The sequence below is a fragment of the Siphateles boraxobius genome, unplaced genomic scaffold, assembly GCF_051911475.1.
Source record: "Siphateles boraxobius isolate OS27281-9 unplaced genomic scaffold, OSU_SipBor_1 66, whole genome shotgun sequence".
NCBI classification, from domain to species: Eukaryota; Metazoa; Chordata; class Actinopteri; order Cypriniformes; family Leuciscidae; genus Siphateles; species Siphateles boraxobius.
This window is the reverse complement of record NW_027509193.1, coordinates 13,609,198-13,626,134: the sequence shown is the minus strand read 5'-3', so window position 1 is coordinate 13,626,134 and position 16,937 is coordinate 13,609,198. Positions and strand designations below refer to the sequence as shown.

At 37.4% G+C, this 16,937-nt stretch overlaps 2 protein-coding genes across 2 annotated transcripts in view; both read right to left on the bottom strand.

Annotated features, from left to right (window-relative positions):
- Positions 1-16,937, bottom strand: part of LOC143721715 (uncharacterized) — a 120,413-nt gene that overhangs the window by 29,942 nt on the left and 73,534 nt on the right. The window lies entirely within an intron of this gene.
- gys1 (glycogen synthase 1 (muscle)) lies at positions 982-16,475 on the bottom strand. Its single transcript, XM_077212392.1, has 16 exons — positions 16,361-16,475; positions 12,003-12,121; positions 9,790-9,971; positions 8,993-9,184; positions 8,317-8,502; positions 7,418-7,562; positions 7,012-7,129; positions 6,799-6,919; positions 4,584-4,690; positions 3,309-3,368; positions 3,034-3,226; positions 2,805-2,931; positions 2,274-2,369; positions 1,991-2,154; positions 1,735-1,815; positions 982-1,407 (listed from the first exon to the last, which is right to left on the bottom strand). Exons 2-16 carry the CDS (start codon positions 12,118-12,120, stop codon positions 1,195-1,197), a joined length of 2,103 nt encoding a protein of 700 aa, XP_077068507.1. The 5' UTR covers position 12,121; positions 16,361-16,475; the 3' UTR covers positions 982-1,194.

The window sequence follows — 16,937 nt, the reverse complement described above, 5'->3', positions numbered from 1 at the left end:
TTTAATAATAATAATAATTGCTGGATACTCACTATGTTTTTGAGAGTACATAATACTGCAAAGGGAAATCTGGCTGTTAGTAAAGAATTGCAAGAATGTTTTCGGATAACGGTACAGTCATTATTTAGTCAAACTCAAGTCTTTTGAAACATGTATGAATTTCTTGCTTTCATGAAACACAAATGGAGAAGTTTAGCTCTGTGAAATTAGCACAATGAAAGTGAATAGTAATAATGACTGTCAAAGCATGATTTTCAGTAAATAAATTCGGGTTTGTTCTTAATACAAAGATCTTGTATGAATTTAGAAGACAGTGAGCCATATGGATTATTTTTATTCTATTTTTATGTTTATATATTGAACCTTGACTCGTTCATTTTCTATATAAAAGAGCAGCGTGAATATTCTTCTTTTGTGGTCCACAGAAGAAAGTCATACAGGTTTGGAACAGTGTATCCAATAATGCTTTTTTTAACCTTTCCTGTAAAGAATTGCTAAGACCTTTATAAGGAATGAGAGCCTTAACTTTTCACAGTGGCCATTTGAATGTCCGCTTAAAGGGATAGTTCACCCAAAAATGTAAATTAGCCCATGATTTACTCACCCTCGAGTCATCATATAGGTGTATATGACGTTCTTCTTTCAGACGAATACAATCAGTTATATTAAAAAATGTCCTGGTTCTTCCAAGCTTTATAATGGCAGTGAATGGCCGTTTATGATTTGAACTCCGATTGTGTTCGTCTGGAAGAAGAATGTAATATACACCTAGGATGACTCGAGGGTGAGTAAATCACGGGGTAAATTTCGTTGTTTGGGTGCAATACCCCTTTAAGACCAGCATCACAGACACACAGCTAGAGGTCAGTTTGGTATGAATCCATAGGAATTGTCATCTGAATAACTCTAGCTACTACTAAATCCTTTGCTCTCAGTTGTTTTTGTAATAGGCCTTGTATGAAAGACACCAGTGAAATCTTCTTACTTAATACTTAAATATCTTATTTATTTCTCTTCAGAAAACCAACATGCAAACACACTGTTTGCAGGCATTATGTTCACTTTTAGGGGAGTGTTGCTGTGTTTAAAGTGTGTGTGTGTGTGTGTGTGTGTGTGTGTGTGTGTGTGTGTAAATAAGTGCCTCACAGTATAAGCTACAGTTTGTGTATGTATGCATGCATTTAGGGCTGTGTTTTAGTTTTTCTCAGGAAGACCGACTGTATGATTCTTGTTTCGGTTCGGTACATTAAGCGGTTGGCGGATGTTGACCCGGTCTTTCTCTGCTTCCAGGTCTTCGTCATACGGTTCCTCCTCGTCCTCACCCTCACTGTGATGAGGAGACGAGTGAAGCGAGTGGGCGGGAGAAGGGGGCACAGAGGCAGGTCGCGGGTAACGGAAGCCTGTGGACTGGATTACGTGAATAAAAGAATAAATGTCAACAAATATTTACATCTTAGCTCATAGACATTAACCAGATCTATCTAGAGCAGTCATTTGTTTTCAACCTTTTTGACTCCAAGGCCCCCCATTGTCCACAACAGCATTCTAAAAGCCCCATGACTTGTCTAGTTGTTTGTAACTAGCTTGAAAAGCATTGTAAAAATATTGCTTTACACTCAATTTCTACCAAAGTCCCCCTTGGATGTCTGCTGAGGTTGGGAGTTCAGGTTGAGAACCACTGGTCTAGATAATTCAATTTAAGACTTATAAACTTAAGTCATCATTTTAACTTACTGAAGTGGGTTCTTGAGGCTCATAGATGTATGTGTCCGGGAAAGCTTTCGCTAAAGCCATATGACGGGCAGAAATGTAATACTAAGAAATAAAAACATGTTATATTAGTTCAAGAACAATAAAATGTAGCTTTATTGTTTTGATGCATATACAGTTATTTGGACATCTTGTGGCTGACAGTCCTGGGCGGTATGAACTTGGAAAAAGCAATTCATTGAGTGTGTGTGTGTGTGTGTGTGTGTGTGTGTGGTCTTACCCTGCCCAGATATCTCCAGTCTAGCAGGTCACTGAGGCGCTCAGTTCGGTTCCTTTGAATGATCCTCTGCCTGCGGCTCTGCTGACAGAACTGAAACAGGAAAGACGTCAGCTGATTACAGGACTCATCCACTCCACGGTACCGCCGATCCAGAATATAGATACCTGAGAGAGAGGGAATAAGGAACATATAAAACTGATTCAAACAAAAATGAGACTTGAATTTTTTTTTTAAATCTTGTAGCTGCGGTTTATCTTTTCCACAATAAATATACAGCTCTCACCGTAAGCTGATGGGTCAGCAATGTGCTCCTCCATGAAACAGCCAAACCCAGACAGGTTAGTGGAGATCGATGGGATGCCCATCACTGTACACTCAGCTGGGAGAGAGATGTGTTCATTGTGTTGAGTGGCAGTTATTAATACGCATTTAATTAGTTCATACACTACCGTTAAAATGTTTGGGGTCAGGAAGATTTTGTCATGTTTCTGAAATAAATCTCTTTTCCTTACCAATGCTGCATTTATTTGATCAAAAATACAGTAAAAACAATAATACAGTGAAATAATATTTTATTTAAAATGTTGATTTTTAAAATAATACAGGATATTTGTAAAGTAACGCAGGATTATTTGATGAATAGAAAGATAAAAAGAGCAACATTTATTTGAAATTAAAGTATTTTGTAAAATTCTAAAAATGTCTTCAGTATCACTTTAGATCATTTTAAAGTATTCATTTCTTTCAAAAAAATAAAATGTTGACCCCAAACCTCTGAACAGTAGTGTACATATAGGAGTGTGTGTAGTTATACCTGGTGTGTATCCCCAGGGCTCATAGTAAGATGGAAATACTCCAAGGTGGCAGCCTCTCACAAACTCCTCGTAGTCCATCGGCAGGAGAGGAGAAGTTGAGGAGAGAAACTCTGGATGGAAAATCACCTAGCAGAAGAATAGGAGTCTTTAATGGTATATTCAGTATTTTTCCCACGGAAAAACAAATCAATTAGTGAGCCCTTAATTATATACAGCGTGTCTGTGTACCTTGACTCGGTCCTGAGAGGTGTTGAAGAGGCCAATGCGGCGGATGCAGCTGAGGATGGGGTCACTGCTGTCCTCCAGCATGTTGTGAGTGCAGACGGGGGGCAGACACTGTCGTTGGGTGGCGAAGATGGCACGCTTCATTATGGTAAAGTCCTCTTTATCTAACATCTTAGACACATCAGGCAACTGCCCTCTGAGAACAAAAAAAAAGAGCCCAATGTCACTCCAAATAGAGATTCACACACTTTTTTGATGCAGTTGAAGAGGCAACTCACACTAAAAGTGATTCGTAGAGTTTCTTCCCAAAGCGCTCCTTCACAGTCTGTGCAGTGTCCCTGACAATACAACAAAGATGCAATATCACAACAAAATCCATTCACTGTTCCAACACACCCCGAGTCTTAAGGGAAATTAAGGGTGCTTTCACACTAGCACTTCTGGTGCGCACCCGTGTTCGATTGACGTCAGAGTTTAGTTTGTTTGGATGATGTGAACACCGTTTTCCGAACTCGGGTGCGCACTCGATAACTGTACCTGAATCCACATTAAAAAGGTTGGTCGGTGGAACACAAATCGTACTAAATTGCGGAAGTGAACCGCTACTGATGACGTATGACCTGATAAAACTGTGTGGGTTTCACTCACCTTCCTGACAAGCTGATGCACTTCAAGCAGAGAAAATTTACATTTCATTTCTGTTCGCCTTCTGCAGTAATGGACTCCCGCCTTCTTTAGAACATTTGCGGCAAGTGTTATGCTCTGATGCTTTGAAAATGTAACCAAAGGTACAAAAAACAAAATATAAAAGTGAGGTGAGCAATGCTGTGCATCTCCTCTGTCGTCGTTACCAAGCAATAGGGGTAAAGAGCTGCTGCTTTGATGTCACAAACGTATCGCGGATCAGACACAAAAAATTTAATTATAAGCAGGGGAAGGGGGAGAGGATCAGGCAATCGAACCAAGTGTGAAAGCACCCTAAGACGTCCAGAGAGATAAAAAACTATACGCGTTTTTGAGCAAAATGATGAGTAAATAATTATATGTATGTACAATAATTAATAAATAAATATAATTTTAACTATTCCTTTCAATTAGGTGACATTACGACTACAGTTAATTTTAAGAATAACTAAATACAATTCTTTCTACATCATCATACGCCCTTCACTGCAGAATGGCAGCTGTGTTGGGACGCTCTAGACTAGTATTGCTATTGTTAACTAAAACTATTTTATAAAAATTTAAAAGTAAGCTGAAAGAAAATTAAAAATAAATATTAGATGAAAGATTTAAACTAAGGAAAATTTAAAATGTTGCATTAGCAACTTACTGAAGTAAAAGTTTAAGTTAAAGTATTAAAACTGCTAAAACTAAAATATAAATAAACCATAGATAAATAGAAATAAAAACAAAAGCAAATTCAAAATACAGTATAAATAATGTTACATTAGCACTAATTTCAAGACGATCTTGGGAGTTTATATGAAGTAGGTTGAGCTACACAGTGTCGTTCACAACAGTAGTCCTCACAGTGCAGCAGTCATGGTTACCAGAGCTGTTTCCGTACGGCTTGGCCCTTCAGGGTCTCCACGTTGAAGTTGTTGGTACGAGCAGGCATGATGAAGAATGCTATTACGGTCACCTCGCTGTGATTCACCTAGAACCACAAGAATAATGTTTAAAATCAAGGTCACATTTAAAACTTTTCTAACAAAGATTCTTCATCTTTATAACATTTCATGTGTTTGTACTGTGACATATCAAATGCACATAGTGTACACTAATGATACGCAGATCGCGCTTATATCCGCGGGTCGGGCGGGCCAAGTGATACAAAATAACATTCCAATTAATCGTGGGTGAATGAACTAAATCATTATATTGTGTTGATTTTATATTGTGTTGATATTGTGAAGACACGGAATGCAATGAACGCGCTCCACTCTTTTACTTTTGTTTTCAACAACAACGTGCATTTCTTCAAGGAAAACCAATCAAGGAAAAAATATGCCTAGAGTACCTTCTAGTGGTCATTATATATAACGCAAAGGAAAAAACCTACATGGTTGTTTTACTGTATTTTATTTTATGTTTCAATTATTCTGATATAATTTGATTATTTCTGTATTTTATCTTTTATTCTAAACTGTTTTAATTATTCTGATTTCTTTTGATTATTTTAATTTCTTCTATGTAAAGCACTTTGAATTACCATCGTGTATGAAATGTGCTATATAAATAAACTTGCCTTGCCTTACATGAGATATTGCTTAATAACTTAAGTTTTAACTAACATACACAAGCTTAAAGGAGTGGTATAATGCCACTTTTTCAATATGTAAAATAAGTCTCTGTTGTCCCCAGAGTGTGCATTTGAAGTTTTAGCTCAAAATACCCCACAGATAATTTTTTTACAGCATGTTAAAATGGTCCCTTTTTTAGGGTCAGTAAAAACACATAATTTCGTGTGTGTCCCTTTAAATGCAAATGAGCTGCTGCTCCCGGCACAGAGGGCGGAGCTTGAAGATCTTGTGTGTGTTAACAGCTCAATTACCTCACTCAGGCAAGCACTAAAATGTCAGAAACTGCTCTGCCCTTTATGTTTAAACTGGAGTCGGACAATGATGGAGAGACTCAAGGAGCAGTGACAACATGTGGAATGTAACAGGACGTTTCTGAATGGCTTGTTGATGAATTTATGTAGCTGATGTGGAGTTGACTATCTTCAATTAGCATATTCTGTCATGATATTCTATAAAATCGATTGTATGGGAACTGTGGTAAGATGCCTACAGAGTGTCATGCTATTGCATTTGTGTTACGTACTGTATTGCATGTGAAAAGACGGATGCGACAGTTTGAGCTGACTCACAAATGTGCTCTACTACAACTCTTCCTCTTCTCAACATGTACTGCGGGGGCGGGGTTTATGTAAATTTTAGGGTAAGTCATATTACTAACCGGAGGAATTTTGTGTAGTCCCTACCAGCCGTTTGTTGTAGTCTTTAAAAAACGATTTCTTTAAAAGCAAATATCTTTATTTTGCTTTGAACTTTGAGCGTTGTAACTTTGCAGACATTTGCAGCTCAAACAGCAACATTATACAATAACTAAAGTTAGAAAAGTGAAATCATAATCAACCACCCCTATAACAGAAATTATTCTAATAAGAGTCTATGGAAATATTAACATGTTTAAAGCTTAATTTTTAGTCAGGCACTAATTTGCAGACTCTTAAGCTTATACTCACTTGAGGTGTCTACTTGTTTAAGCAGCAGATCAAAGAGAATTTTTAAAAAGGATCATTAAAAACAAACAAAAAAGGAAGGAAAAATACAATATACAGCGCCTATATCCAGCCTTTGTTTGGGCTTAACGCATTTAATTTCTTGTGTGTTCGGAAAGTTGCAGTGACGGAAACAGTGACATTCCAATTTAAGTTTGAAGGGAGTAAAGCCTCTGTTTTAGGCTATTAAGGAAATGTAATTTTGACAAAGAACAGCTTTTACTTTAAATTAATGTTCATTTAAAAGCAGCCTACTTCAGTGTAATATGTTACCATAACATCACCCTTAACACTGAGAATTAGAATAGGCTAATTGTAATGTGACGATCGAGTGCAGGTCAGGTAATGATATCTGAATCAGAGAAAATCATAGGTTTAGGTGGGTGGCGGGTGAATTATTTATTTTTAACAGCAGATTCAGGTGACGTTAGAGCTGATCCACGCATCTCTAGTGTACACCCTAAAACACAAATACTTGCCCTCAGAAGGTAATTTAGTCTGGCCAATGCTTCAAGAAAGATATCAGCTCCTTTATTTGAAAATTCATAGCGTCCAGCAATAAAAAGAAACACCGTCTTGTCAAGGTTAAAATCTAAATGCCTGCAGGGAACACAAAACAACAAGAAAACATATGACAGAGTGTTATCGTATATGGACATGTGAATATGACTGTGCGTATTATGAATCCTGACCCATAGAAATGGCCTCTGACAAACTCCTGGATGCGCGCTTTACTCTGAGCGTGGAGGTTCTGGAACTCATGCATGGCTGAGAACTTCTTCACATTCAGACCGTTAGGAGTCACAATATCTGACAGAGAAAAGTGAAAGTTGATATCTTAAGCAAATGGTTAAAAAAAGGTTAAAAAAAAACAACTAAAAAACGCTTTTTGAAAAACAAATGGAAAACCGTCCAGCTTCCTGGACAAAATTCAATTTCTGAACTAAATCAAGAAGCCTCCTGAGTGAAAATGAGGCCAGAATCTCTTCTAATGCCAGATCAATCTGCCCATGATGACATTTTAAATGGTATCATCAGACAGTGCCATTACACCATTAGAAATGTAGTGTAACAGTCTTTTTAAGAAACTAAAGTCACCTGGTTTCCGTTTTAGTAAGTGCTCGGCCTCAATGGCGGTGATCTGAGAAACGGTGGTGAAAACGTGTGTACAGCGGGCTGCTGCACGCTCCAGACAGTACCGGTGATAGATCTGCCTGTCACCTGCCTCTTTATCCACATTAAACTACACATGGAGAAATAACGAGAGACACTTCAGAACACTTTCTTAAAAGGTAAAGTATTTTTTTATGTTAAAATACTTTCTCTTAACCCAGTTTTTGGTTTATTGACTAGTATTAGTATGCTATTCATGGGTTTATCTCTCCAAAAAGTGTCAACACTGAGCCTCCCAGGCCCCATCAAAACACAGAGTCAAAAAATGCACCCAGTGCAGATACATTGGATGGGTATATTAAAAATTATATTAAAGACGGTCGTGTTTGCTCTAGATAAAGTGTTAATCTACTCAATTGCTTACTCACGACACAGCTAAAAGTATTCCTAATGGGTTTAATCTTTTATTGAAAGTACGCCAATTTTAACTTTACCTTTTGAGACATGCCTACAAGCACCCGTAACAGCTGTTTGGGTTTGGGGAGGCATGACGCACAAAGGGACGTTTGCGAGGTTGTTTGAGAATATGCTTAATTTTTGTAATTGCCCAAGGTGCCACTAGTCTCACAGAAACTATGCATTTCACCTTTATTAAATTACGGATAACAGCTGAATTACAGTTGCTGTTTTTAATTCCAGAAAATATTTATTGTTGTCAAACTATTCAAACTAGAGCACCACAAACTCAGACCTGTCAAACTATTTGCTTGAAACAGGGAATGTTTTCTAAAGAAAACCAAATCTATCTGGAGTTAGATGATTAATACACAGCAATGGGGAAGCATCACTTATTCACAAATACACAATCTCTTGCACAAACGAACCTCTGCGAGGTGGTTGTAGAAGTCGACGCTTCCGGCACACAGGTATCGGCCGAGCAGAGTGGCGTGTGTGGTGAAGATTGTTGCTATGGGTAACTGACGCTGCCTGCATAAGACAAGCCCCAAACCTGCCAGCCACTCGTGAAAATGTGCCACGATGTGGGGAGGGTCGTCACACTGAGCTGCATACTGAAACGCACATAACCATAATCATTATAAATGAGAATTAAACATCTTTGTTTATGTCCATGTTCCAAATAAAAAGATAAGATGATGTATCTTTTAAAAATATATATTTAATTCACTGGGTTACAAAAAACAATAGGTTATTAAATATCTAAATCATTTTTTGTTGAATTTCCTGAAAAAACAACAACATGTACTTTACACTGACAAAATGAATATTCATATAGATCTTATAAAAAAAGCAATGACACACCAGTGTAGTTAGTTAACTAAAACTATTAAAATACAATATAAATATAAGATTAAATACTGAAATTAAAAAACTTAAATGAAAGTAAAAAAATTCCTAAAACTGAATTAAAAACAAGTGAAAGCTAAACAGAAACTTAATAAATGACAAAAGCAAAATTACTAAAACTTAAACTGAATATATAAAATAAAAGTTACCAGTAATTAAAAATATTAATAAATATACAAAAACAACACTGCACACCTCTCCCAGCAGCCATGCAGTGAGGAAGCCAAAGAGAACAGCATCGTTAGCCTCTCTGTCGAACCAGGGCACACCAATACCACATTTCTCCCACAATTCACTCTTCCAGCGGTCCAGAGACCAGGCCGTGAAGCCCACGTCTAGCAGAATCACATATGGAGAGCCTTCAATCAGCCATCGACCAAAATATACCTAGAGAAAGAGGCATAGGAAGGAATTAAGTCTAAAACGTTGTTACTTTGCTAAAGATTTGAAACGATTCATTAAAAGATACATGGAAAAAGTATTTTGATAACCAAGATTACCACACTTGCTGATATTGTCTTCAAACAGTTTTGCCAAATTTATTCAAAATCACATTTTTTAGTTAATACTTTCTATGAGAAACCTGGATGACGGCAAAGTGACCTGGCAATAATGCTGGCACCAATTCACAAAGTGTCTCTCAGGGGGAAAATTTCTCAAAGAACCGAAATAGACCTCAGTCTGGCTGTAGGACACAGATATAGCCTTTTAACCTTTAACTAACACACACACACACACACACACACACACGCACACACACACGCACACACACGCACACACACGCACACACACACGCACACGCACACACACGCATGAAGGTTTAGGGTTTCACTGAGGATAAGAGCAGATTAAAACGGGCTGCGTGATGTGTGCGCATATTAGTGTGGATAAACAGGAGGTGAACAAACCCAGAGCTAGAAATAGAAATTGTCTTTCTTTTTTCATATGTATTAAGTCAACTAGCCAGCAAGGATGTGTGTGCATTTGTATACCTTGCACCCACTGCTGTTCATTTTATCAATGGTTCTTCTGAGTGCTGCATTACAGGGTTCGATCAGCTCCACTTGCGTCCTGACATTGGACTCCATATACGGGCCAACTAGAAAGTAGTTCTCACCCCATTCCTCACAGGTCAGACGCGCCTTAGTCTGGATCACCGTGTAAATGCCACCAACTGCCACAAAACGAGAGAGGTTATTTTACCTCCAACAGATGTTTAGGTCCAGCAAAGAGAATGCCACCCAACCCTTTAAACTTGACGTTGTCGACGGCTATCGCAATGTCTCCTTGACATTTATCTAATCTAGCTGTCAATAATATATAATATTCACAGAGTGCAGCAAATACCAACACTAGAGTCACATGATGGTATGTGGATGGATACAGTGTCTGTGAACGCTTGGCATGTGTCATGTCATGTGGCATATAGGGTTTTGTGGTGTGACAACAACAACAGTATCTGGTTTCTCCTTTTCAAAACTGAAGATTATTGTAGACTACCTAATAACGCTCTTCAAAACAATTGGTTATTGGTTAATTCATTGTATTGTATTGCATCAAACAGGGGCGTCGTGCAAGCCAAAATTCTGGGGGGGCACAATCTGAGACGTTGCAATTGTTTTCTGACGGGTGATATGGATTATGTTAGGAGGGGTCAGGGGGTTTCTCCCCCTGAAAATTTTTAAATTCTGGCTGCTAAACATAATTTCAATGCAGTTTGGGAGGGACAGAAATACCTTTACGGAGCTAGCAGCAACCCTCCTCTATCTGAGGACTAAGTTAAAGTATCTATTTTGTAAGTTTATGTAAAAGACAGGTTGATGAAAGAACTGTAAGCTCAAATTCAAAAGCTTTTGAAGTCTACTTCATTAAAGCATGTTTACACACACACTTACTGTACACTTACTACACATGATTTTAAAAACAGTACCATTGCAGTTTTTATGTTATGATTTTAAATTGGTATGTGACCTAAGAACGATCTTACATTAAAGGTACATAAAGGTGCTGAGGTCTGAGTTTGTGGTGCTCTGAAATTAAGTTATTTTAATATGTGATGAAGGACTTTGAAAGAAGTTTGACAACTAGTTTACGGTTAGACTAGGCTAGCTATCGATAGCGTTACACTGACACAACTTAAGTTAATGCTCTGAATTCGCAGCTAATATCAAATCCATAACTTTTTGATCAAGTTCAAATTTCCAGGTCAACCTCAAATAATCCCACTACCTTTTAATATCATCCGATAACTGATTCAATGCCGATTTGTTGCTTTGCCCACTTACCACTTCAAGACCATCTGTAAAACATTGCCAGCTCAACGTGCGAGACGAGTGAGTTGTTTGAACATACACAGCAAAGATTCTAGAGCGCTAAGCGCGTAGCGCTACAAAATTTGATATACACAGACACACCATATTAGGAAAAAGGGGCGGATTTATTACACATCCAGAAGAATACATTTGAGTCGTTAGGCTCTGGTAATTATGGAGCATAATAGGAATAAAGTTGTGACAAAAAAATTATCAGGGAGGAAAAATCTGAGGGGGCACGTGCCCCCTCACTTTGAATGGGCATGACGCCACTGGCATCAAAATCCTCTTTTTGCTTACCAAATATATTGACACTTTCTATGGAAAATGCAATAGGCTATGTAAAGTACAGTATGGTTTGTTTACCAGTTTAGCTCTGGTTATTGGAGGTTAAAAACTTTTATTCAGTTTATCTTTTATTGAATGAAAGGTTACACTCAAATATTACAACCCTAAAACTCTTTTATTTTTGTTAATCCATTCATGACATGTCAGTGTAAAAACAATACAAATATCTAAACTAAATTTACTACAGTTCAGAAGTTTGGGGTATTTAAAAAAATCAATTAATTTATAATTTTATTCAGAAGGATGCATTAAATTGTTCAAAAGTGACAGTAAAGACATCATATCATAATGTTACAAAAGATTATTTTCAAAGAAACCTGAAAAATTAATCAGTTTCCACAAAAAGCAACACAACAGTTTTCAACATTGGTAATAATAATCAGAAGAGTTGCCTGCAGCATTGGTGAGACTTCTTTTCGAAAACATTTTAATCTTACTGACCACAAACTTAAATGGTAGTGTAGATTTTTGAGGATATGATTTGAAATGTCTATGATGATACATTAGCAACAAAACATCATATTCGAGAAAAGAAACACACAGACCTTTATTAGAGACCTCCCATGCGATCTCGAACAGGACTGCATCCTCCCGATCAAACTCTTCGTCCCAGTCCTCCAGGCCAGACAGGGAGGTAACCGACAAACTGCGCGCCAGTGGCATGCTGGGTAATGGAAAACAATGATAATATCAATCAATTCATCCATGTTTTTAGTCTCATCTACATTGAACTCCTGACATTTAAACTAACGTGTCACTTATATCCATCATACAATGACACATGTAGCTTTATGTGACACACAAGAACGGACTACATCAGTATATGACCTTCAAGCATGCACCACACACACACACACACACACACTTCCTCACTTTCCCAAAATTACAACAATTTATATCCACAGCATTTCATTATAATGACTCATCATCCAGCATGGCTCATTGGCTCTTCCTCTCTCAGATTTGCACATTGAAACACATTTGAAAAAGCCCTTTATGAGCAAGAACTATGAGCAAGTGCATGTTCAGATCAGGTGAGAGGTCTACAAATATATTGTGACATTATGCCTTCATCTCAAGTCTAGGCATGATCTTTCATACAACACTATGTAATACCGGGACAGTCAATAACTTACACATCCTCCAATTACAACATACATTGAGCCAGGGGCGTAGAATTTAGTAGGAACGCTAGGGACATGTCCCTACCAATATCCAGTGACACTGATTTGTCCCTAGCAATAATTTCGGTCAAAAATTTATTTTAATTTATATATAACCACTGTTGCCTGGTTGGGTCTTGTGGGTTTTATGTATTTCTTATTTTATTTAACCAGGACACATCTCATTTCGATTAAAATCTCTTACAAGAGAGTTCTGAGAAAAATGCGCAAATCCTGGAACATAAACGGTTAATATATCTAGGTTCCGCCTGCTTAACACATCGCTATACTGGTTGGCTTTGTGTTTTCTTTCTAACTTGTGAGAGGCTGTAGCTACATTTGGTTGTGCAAAGCTCCTTCGAAGGAAACCTAGATGCGGTAAACTAGGGAGTAATCTACAGTTCTGTGCACAAAAATACAGGACAAATCGCGTCAAATAATGATTCGGGGACAGATCAGTTTTTACAACATAATGTATGACAATCGCGGGATAAGTGGCAAACATAATCGTTAGTGTGCGCGCGCAAAGAGCACTGAAACTTAGTAAAACATCACTTAATGATTAATAAGCCATTTTCCAAAAAAGAAAATACCCACAAGGACAAGATTTTTGTATATTGTATGGAAGCCCGTTTCCGCCATAGTTGAGAAAAAAAAAAGAGTATCCAAGTCATAATATTGAGAAAGTTTCTCATAATTATGAGAAACATTCTCGTAATAATGACTTAAGTATCTCATAATAATGAGAAATTTTCTCATAATAATGACTTAGCATCTCGTAATAATGACTTAGCATCTCGTAATAATGAGAAACGTTCTCGTAATAATGACTTATTTTCTCGCACTTCTACGCCTGCGCAAAGCAGTGGAACAGAAGGGAGTGCCACGCTAGCGATATCCGCTGGTCAAAGCCGTGTAAATGCATCACAGCAAACATGGCACGATCTACAAACCAGTTGTTTTCATTAAAGTCAGTGTGAACTAAGAAGTGCAATCTGTAGTATTATAAAATAACATCAATTAAAAATCATGAGTATCTTCCATACTTTTCCTTGCCCACGAAAAGGTGTGAAAGTGGAAAGCAGAAGCAGGACGGTTACCATGGTAACGAAGGATTAAAGTTGGATTATCAGATTAAAGTTGGATTATTACATTTATTCGTTAAGTTTAAGTGTAACATCTTCATAAAATATATGGGTATATGTGTTAATATGTTTTTAGAACACGCTTTAACACTGAACCCTTCTGTGTTGCTGCTTGTTCATACACAGAAATACAAATGAATATTACAAATGTATAAAAGACTATCTGGTATGGAAGCCCGTCTTATATACTGATAATTTATCATTAATATTATTCACTGCAGAGGGTGCAATGTTTCCTTTGATGCAGTTACACGCTTTGACCAGCAGATATCGCTAGCGTGGCACTCCCTTCTGCTCCACTGCTTGTGTAGAAGTGCGAGAAAATACGTCATTATTACAAGAAAGTTTCACATATTACGAGATGTTAAGTCATTATTACGAGAAAGTTTCTCATTATTACGAGATGCTAAGTCATTATTACAAGAATGTTTCTCATTATTATGAGATGTTAAGTCATTATTACGAGAAAGTTTCTCATAATTATGAGATGTTAAGTCATTATTACGAGAAAGTTTCTCATAATTATGAGATGTTAAGTCATTATTACGAGAAAGTTTCTCATAATTATGAGATGTTAAGTCATTATTATGAGAAAATTTCTCATTATTATGAGATACTTAAGTCCTTATAATGAGAAACTTTCACAATATAATGAGATACTAAGTCATAATTATGAGAAACTTTCTCAATATAATGAGATACTAAGTCATAATTATGAGAAACTTTCTCAATATAATGAGATACTAAGTCATAATTATGAGAAACTTTCTCAATATAATGAGATACTAAGTCATAATTATGAGAAACTTTCTCAATATAATGAGATACTAAGTCATAATTATGAGAAACCTTCTCATTATTATGACTTGGATAATCTTTTTTTTTACTCAACTATGGCGGAAACGTGCTTCCATAACATTGCCATTTTTGTAGGGACAAAGAAAAAAATGTCCCCGCAAAGATGGGATTTTTTCCCCCTTTTTTTTGAAAACAGCTTATAAATCATACTAAGTGACGTTTTTAGAAAATGCAGAAAGGTATCTGTGATAGGGTTAGTGTAGGGGGATAGAATACACAGTTTGTACAGTATAAAAATCATTATGACTATGGAAAGTCCACATTAAACATTTAAACACAAAATTGCTTGGTCTGTTGAAATGAGAGGTCTGTTTGATCAAGTTAAAACCCTTGTCATCCGAGTCTCATCAGCTGAGGCTGAAGTAAGTTGAATTGCTCTAAGGAGACTGAAAACATGGCTCAGAACAATGGCACAAGTTGCGGTGTGTCATGTCCAACAGGACAAACTGCACAGTAATGATGTGAAACATATGCCAGTTAATTTCTGTTACTGGGATAGTTTTCTTAAAAAATTTAAATTCTGTCATCATTAAGTTGTTTCAAACCAGTTTCTTTCTTCTGCTGACCACAAAGCAAGTTATTTTGAAGAATGTTGGTAACTAGACAGACAGTTGATGGGCCCCATTGACTTCCATATAGTATTTTTTTTCTTACTGTGGAAGTCAATGGGGTCCATCAACTGTTTGGTTACCAACATTCTTCAAAATATCTTCCTTTGTGTTCAGTAGAAGGAAATTCATAAGGGTTGGAAACAACTAGTGGGAAAGTTTTAATTTTTGGGTTAACTATCCCTTTAATGGCAGATGCAGACATGTGTTTGGCTTCTTCAAAAAGCAAGGAACAAGACCGTAATTGCACTATTGCATTGCACTATGAACGGAGTAAAGTTCTCTGTCTCAGTTAAACTCCCTTCTTGTCTTTAATAGTTACCAAAACATTACAGAATTCATTAACGTATTGTTAAGGTCAATATAGACTAAAAACCTTAATATTATCCTATTAATTTCCTGATTCCTCAGGTTCTGGGAATGTCCCCACAAATCTCAAAACCAAACCTACGCCCTTGCATTGAGCAACATGAGGCCTGTTTTACGAAATGGCAAGAAAGTAATTGAGAGAAGAGGCTTATATAGTCCCTATAAACCCAGCCAGGATTCATAATTAAATAACGGTACTTAATTGTCCTCCATACGTCATAAACACACCTTCACGCGATGGGTACTTGGATTATGAAACCCCAGTGCAGTATATTGAAGTGTTGGTGAAGTGTCATTTATGACTGGTGGGCATTTTACCACCGAGTCTCTCTCGGACGCATACAGTTAATTGCGTGCGTGCGTGCGCTCGCGCCCTGGCATGGTACGTGCGCTTTCCCACACAGGAACAGTCAAACGCAGAACGTCATTGTCACCATAACAAACAAACAAACAAACAAACAAAAAACATATGATATGTTTTGTGGGCATAAATGTGATAGTGCATGGAATAAACTGGTGGACACGATCAAAAAAGTCGCAAGTTGCAGCATTTCGTCTTGCACGCAGTTTGAGGAAGGACAGACTGGCCAGGCGAGAGCATGCTGCAAAAGTGGGTTACTAGACACGGGTAAACGAAGAGCACTGCGCGTGACAGTAATCACGGGCTTTGCAGATAGAAGATAATTTCCCTCTCCGGGGTTTAAAACACACAGACATTTAATTTCAAACTGACAACACACAAAAACTGTTATGCACTCACCCTGCGGTAGCGTCTTTTCCTCGCTCACTGGCGCAAGCTTCGCATCTGCTGAATTCAATCACCAGGAGGATATTTGACAGTGGGCGGAATCTCCTGCGCAAATTCACCTTGTCTGTTGGGCAATTTGGCTGTCCGTCAGAGTGACAGCTCGCATGCGACCAGGCACGTCATAAAAATGTGGGCATGTCTTATCTGACGCCGTCTCCGCCTCCTTGATCTCTGGCAAATGAAGAGCAGAGTCTACGGACGCAACACTCACTTCCACAGAGAACTAGGCGTTTACCTGAAATGATCATTTTGATTGGCTAAACAATTTCCTTAGACAACTCTTGTAAAGTTAAGCTGCTGGCTTTTTATGCTTTTGTGCACATTTTGAGCTGCACATCCTCGGAAACGAACTACTGCCTTGATCAATATAATCAAAGACCTATGTACATAAATGACAACAAATATATAATAAAATAGTATTGAAAAAGGTGTAATACACACACACACACACACACACACACACACACACACACACATATATATATATATATATATATATATATATATATATATATATATATATATATAT

Coding starts and splice junctions, on each gene's coding strand:
- gys1 (XM_077212392.1), bottom strand. CDS start 12,120: ATGCCACTGGCGCGCAGTTTGTCGGTTACCTCCCTGTCTGGCCTGGAG. Junction 7,563..8,316: donor TCTACAACCACCTCGCAGAG/GTTCGTTTGTGC, acceptor CTCCATGTGTAG/TTTAATGTGGATAAAGAGGC. Junction 6,920..7,011: donor GTCAGAGGCCATTTCTATGG/GTCAGGATTCAT, acceptor TGTTCCCTGCAG/GCATTTAGATTTTAACCTTG.